The sequence below is a fragment of the Diaphorina citri genome, unplaced genomic scaffold (assembly GCF_000475195.1).
Source record: "Diaphorina citri unplaced genomic scaffold, Diaci psyllid genome assembly version 1.1 scaffold6468, whole genome shotgun sequence".
In the NCBI taxonomy this organism is placed as follows: Eukaryota; Metazoa; Arthropoda; class Insecta; order Hemiptera; family Psyllidae; genus Diaphorina; species Diaphorina citri.
Window position 1 is genome coordinate 589 of NW_007383844.1, and position 4,088 is coordinate 4,676.

Genomic DNA, 4,088 nt, shown 5'->3' on the forward strand with positions numbered 1-4,088 from the left:
AATACATCTTTCTAAATGACTAGTTCTATCTACTTATAAAATCAGAGTAGTACTAAATCGAACTCAATAAATTTCAACTTTTAGAAAATACATTAAATTTGGCTTAATACCTGCTGCGTTGGTGTAAATTTGCCTGTTAAACAGGAGGGCTCAGGTTCAATCCAATCTAAGACATAAAAATTTGTCTTCATTCATTAGATAATTTGACCCCTGTAGAGGTACTTTTTCTAAAGGGAATATGAATCTTATATTAGCCTGCGAAAGTATCACTGAACCACTGCTATTACCGCTGTTTTCAGGTACCAATGTCTGATCGACTCTCATCGACGCATGTTCCCGGATCTAAGCGTAGACATGGACGCAGAGATCGCGCGATACAAGAACTACGCGGAACAGCTACGCCCCCTGGTGGTGGAAACTGTGTCCTACTTGCACACGGCCTTGTCACAAGGCAAACACATTCTGGTTGAAGGTGAGAGGGGAATTTTGAATGCTCAGTGCGTTGGGCGCGAAGGGCATCCAGTCGTAAAATTTTGTAGTCAAAACCAATGACAGCCCAAAAGCGATCACCCTATGGCTGATTGAGGGCTGACTAAAAACGCCGACTCCGTCTGAACACGGGAAAAGGCGAAGAAAAAGAAGAAGACCAAGTAAAAGTTGCTAGGTGTACAATATGACACTTTGAAGAACAACCTTTTTAGCTTGGAGATTAGCGCGCCTGCCTTGTAAGCATTAGGTCTCGGGTTCAATTCTCGTCTGGGCGAACTTTATACGATTTATTTTCGGAACGGTTAGCTAGAAAGATAGCCGTTCCAAAAAAGGGGAAAATAAAATAGGAGATCCTATTTTATTTCCTTCTCTATAGGATTACGGGGCAATGGACAACAGTCCCTTCTGTCAAGCCTTAACTTTTTTGCCATACTATAACATTATTTACTCCGTAAAGGAGCACTTGGTCATTCTATTGTATTCCAAACTATATTCTCGTTTCTCATCAGGTGCTAACGCAGCCATGTTGGACATCGACTTCGGCACCTACCCCTATGTTACCTCGTCTAACTGCAGCATCGGAGGGGTCTGTACGGGATTAGGTCTGCCTCCTGCTACCATAGGACATGTAGTGGGTGTGGTGAAGGCATATACTACGCGAGTAGGGGACGGTCCATTCCCCACGGAGCAAATCAATGTAAGTCAACAAGGAGAGACCACCCTTCTGGGATACATCAGCAGTGATGGCACAAATACGCCAGTTCTCCCACCGAAAAGCCAAGTTCTGAGTAGCCACTAGCCAGCTTAGTTTTAGTTAGCTTGGAGCCTTGGAGGTTAGCGCGTTTACCTTGTAAGCGCCAAGTCGCGGATTCCCGCCCAGGGCGAACTTTTTTTTCTAATCAGATATGGATCGGCCTCGGAACGGCTGGCTTTCTCTTTGTTTTCGATTTCGTGACGATAAAGACCTCCATAGTTATAGTCTCCTCTATCAAACCTCTAAGAGAGAGAAAGGGAGGGGGGAGAGAGAGAGAAAGAGATAAACAATTGATTTCTTTGTTCTTTCACCATGTGCTGATGTAATCTCGGTATACCAGTAATTATAACAATTAATTTCTATGGCCTTACGATGCCTGAAATCACAAGGAATTTCAGTATTTTTATTTTATTTTATTTTATTTTATTTTTTTTTTTTTTTTTTATTAAACATGATTCAACCTGATCTGTAACACAGACCACAACTATTTAGGATTAATGCGTGTAGTATAATGTACCTTTTAGTTAACAATATGGATCTCATTCTACTTATAAACATTGGAAGAAGTATGTTGTCTCTTGTAGGAAAAAATGGAGTGGGAAAATCGAGTTTCCTTTTGGAGTATCTGTCGAACAGAAGAGTGGACTTACTTTATTGTGGACACTCGTTGCTGTGTTGAAGGTGTCCACAGCAACGAGTGTCCACAATAAAATAAGTCTAATTAATGTAACGACCGTTGCAATGAACTCTCAAGAATATGTAAGAAGAGTAGAGTCGCATTTTCCTTTAGGAATTGATGGGGAATCGGGAAATGGTACAATGTCAGGCAATGTTCCATTTCCCTACTTCCCATCGTTACTTCCTTGAAAATTGCGAAAGGATAATACCTACAGCTTAGTATGATGTAGAAAGAAGTATCCGAGGGTTCTTAGAAAGATTAGATAGAGTTATTTTCCACCTTGATTTGGTTCCTAGAACAGGAAAAAGTCCATTTCAAGCTACTGTTGGACGAAATAAATGGTCCCTATTTCAACTGTGATTGTCCTAAATGTTTACAAAATACGTATGTTTCTTATTCCTCTATCAACTTTAGTTATATAACCCAGACATTATTATCTGGGCGCTGGTTTATTCTATTTGAATTAGGTTCCCAATATTCTACCTTTGTTTGGGGCTTCCAGGCATACCTATATTCGGCACAACACATATTTTACCTATGAACTTATTTTTCGTTACACCTCAGGTTTTTTTTTCCGTTGACTACGATTATTTTGCAACAAATATTTTACATATTGATTTTTTTTTTTCTTTATAAATTTACGCTTTCAAATTTTACTTCGTGATTGTAAACGGTTGACTAAAATGAGCCATTTTCTTTGTTTAATTTCCCTCGAGTTTTACATTAGACTTGTCTGTAGTATATCCCCCAGATGGGTTTCACACGCCAGTTCAAGACAGAATCAAATTATTGTCAGCGTTACTCGCTCTATATATATATATTTTTTTTTTGGGAACCTTTAGCCTTCAGAAGTATAACTTTGCAACAAAGGATTACACATTTAGACACAAGATTAAACAAAGAATTGGTGGTTTGAATTTACTAAAATGATAATGTGATTTTAATAAACTACCTACGTCAAACACTAAACAAAACTCAAGTATAAAATACTACAAACTAATATTCACTATTTTTTAATTCAATTTTAACTTGTTGGTTTTAATTATTGCCTTATCTTGAAGATGGGTTTTTCTTTTTGGTTTTTATTTGAGGGATGTTCTCTCCGAATTAAATTCTCGTTATTTATTTTACTTTCTTATGATTTCATGTACTTATAATATTTTATTTAGTTTTTATTTTTTAACCTATTATAGAACGGACTAGTGACGTCAAGATATGAAAGTTTAAATTCCCAGTAAGTCGTAGATGCGATTGCAGTCGGATGAGTTAATTACAGAAATTATTTCGACTTCTTTGGCTGGGGCCACAATCAGAGTAGTTTCAAACTAGATTTAAGTTTAACTCTAGGTTTAAGCAATCTGATTGGTTTACTTCAAAATTTTCAGCCAATGAGATTGCTTGATCCGAGAGTTGAAATTTAACCAAGTTTCATTTTTTAAACTCCCATTGCCGCCCCCGCCATTCATTAATGTTAACAATTTATTAACTCTTAAAAAGCAACTTATTTGCAAATTTTATATCTTTTTATCTGGGAAGTTTTATTGATTTATTTAGGTACCTAGTATTTGTTCTATAACAAGAAATCAAAATGTAAAATATATCATTTCAATTTTATCGTTATTTTACCATTAAAAGAGCACTTGTCTGCTTGCCATTTCTTTTCTTTTGTTGGCAGGTATACATCAGCAAGAAGATAGAATCAGACTTAATGACCGTGAATGCTTTACGTGTCAGTGAGATTGAATGATTGTGTATCATATGCCTTGAGAATCAATAGCGTAAGATCTCGAGTCTCTGGTCTAAAATTTGTGTTAAAGGTTAGTAGTGGGGTGAAATACATTTTAATTTTTTACGTACCCTTTTTTCACAAAGGGAAAACAAAGGATATCTTATTGATGGTCGAACGAGGAGTGGACCGGTCTTCCTGGGGGTTCTTAAACAGGGAGGCTTTTTCACAAAGGGAAAACAAAGGATATCTTATTGATGGTCGAACGAGGAGTGGACCGGTCTTCCTGGGGGTTCTTAAACAGGGAGGAGTTTTTTCACAAAGGGAAAACAAAGGATATCTTATTGATGGTCGAACGAGGGGTGGACCGGTCTTCCTGGGGGTTCTTAAACAGGGAGGATGCCAGTCTGACTTGGACTCGAACCACCAACCTCCAAATG

At 37.7% G+C, this 4,088-nt stretch overlaps 1 protein-coding gene across 1 annotated transcript; it reads left to right on the forward strand.

Annotated features, from left to right (window-relative positions):
- Positions 1 to 259: 259 nt before the first annotated feature.
- LOC103521983 (adenylosuccinate synthetase-like) lies at positions 260 to 1,288 on the forward strand. Its single transcript, XM_008487087.3, has 2 exons — positions 260 to 472; positions 999 to 1,288. The coding sequence occupies exons 1-2, from the start codon at positions 331 to 333 to the stop codon at positions 1,286 to 1,288; spliced, it is 432 nt and encodes a 143-aa protein (XP_008485309.2). The 5' UTR covers positions 260 to 330.
- Positions 1,289 to 4,088: the final 2,800 nt, after the last annotated feature.

Coding starts and splice junctions, on each gene's coding strand:
- LOC103521983 (XM_008487087.3), top strand. CDS start 331: ATGTTCCCGGATCTAAGCGTAGACATGGACGCAGAGATCGCGCGATAC. Junction 473..998: donor CAAACACATTCTGGTTGAAG/GTGAGAGGGGAA, acceptor GTTTCTCATCAG/GTGCTAACGCAGCCATGTTG.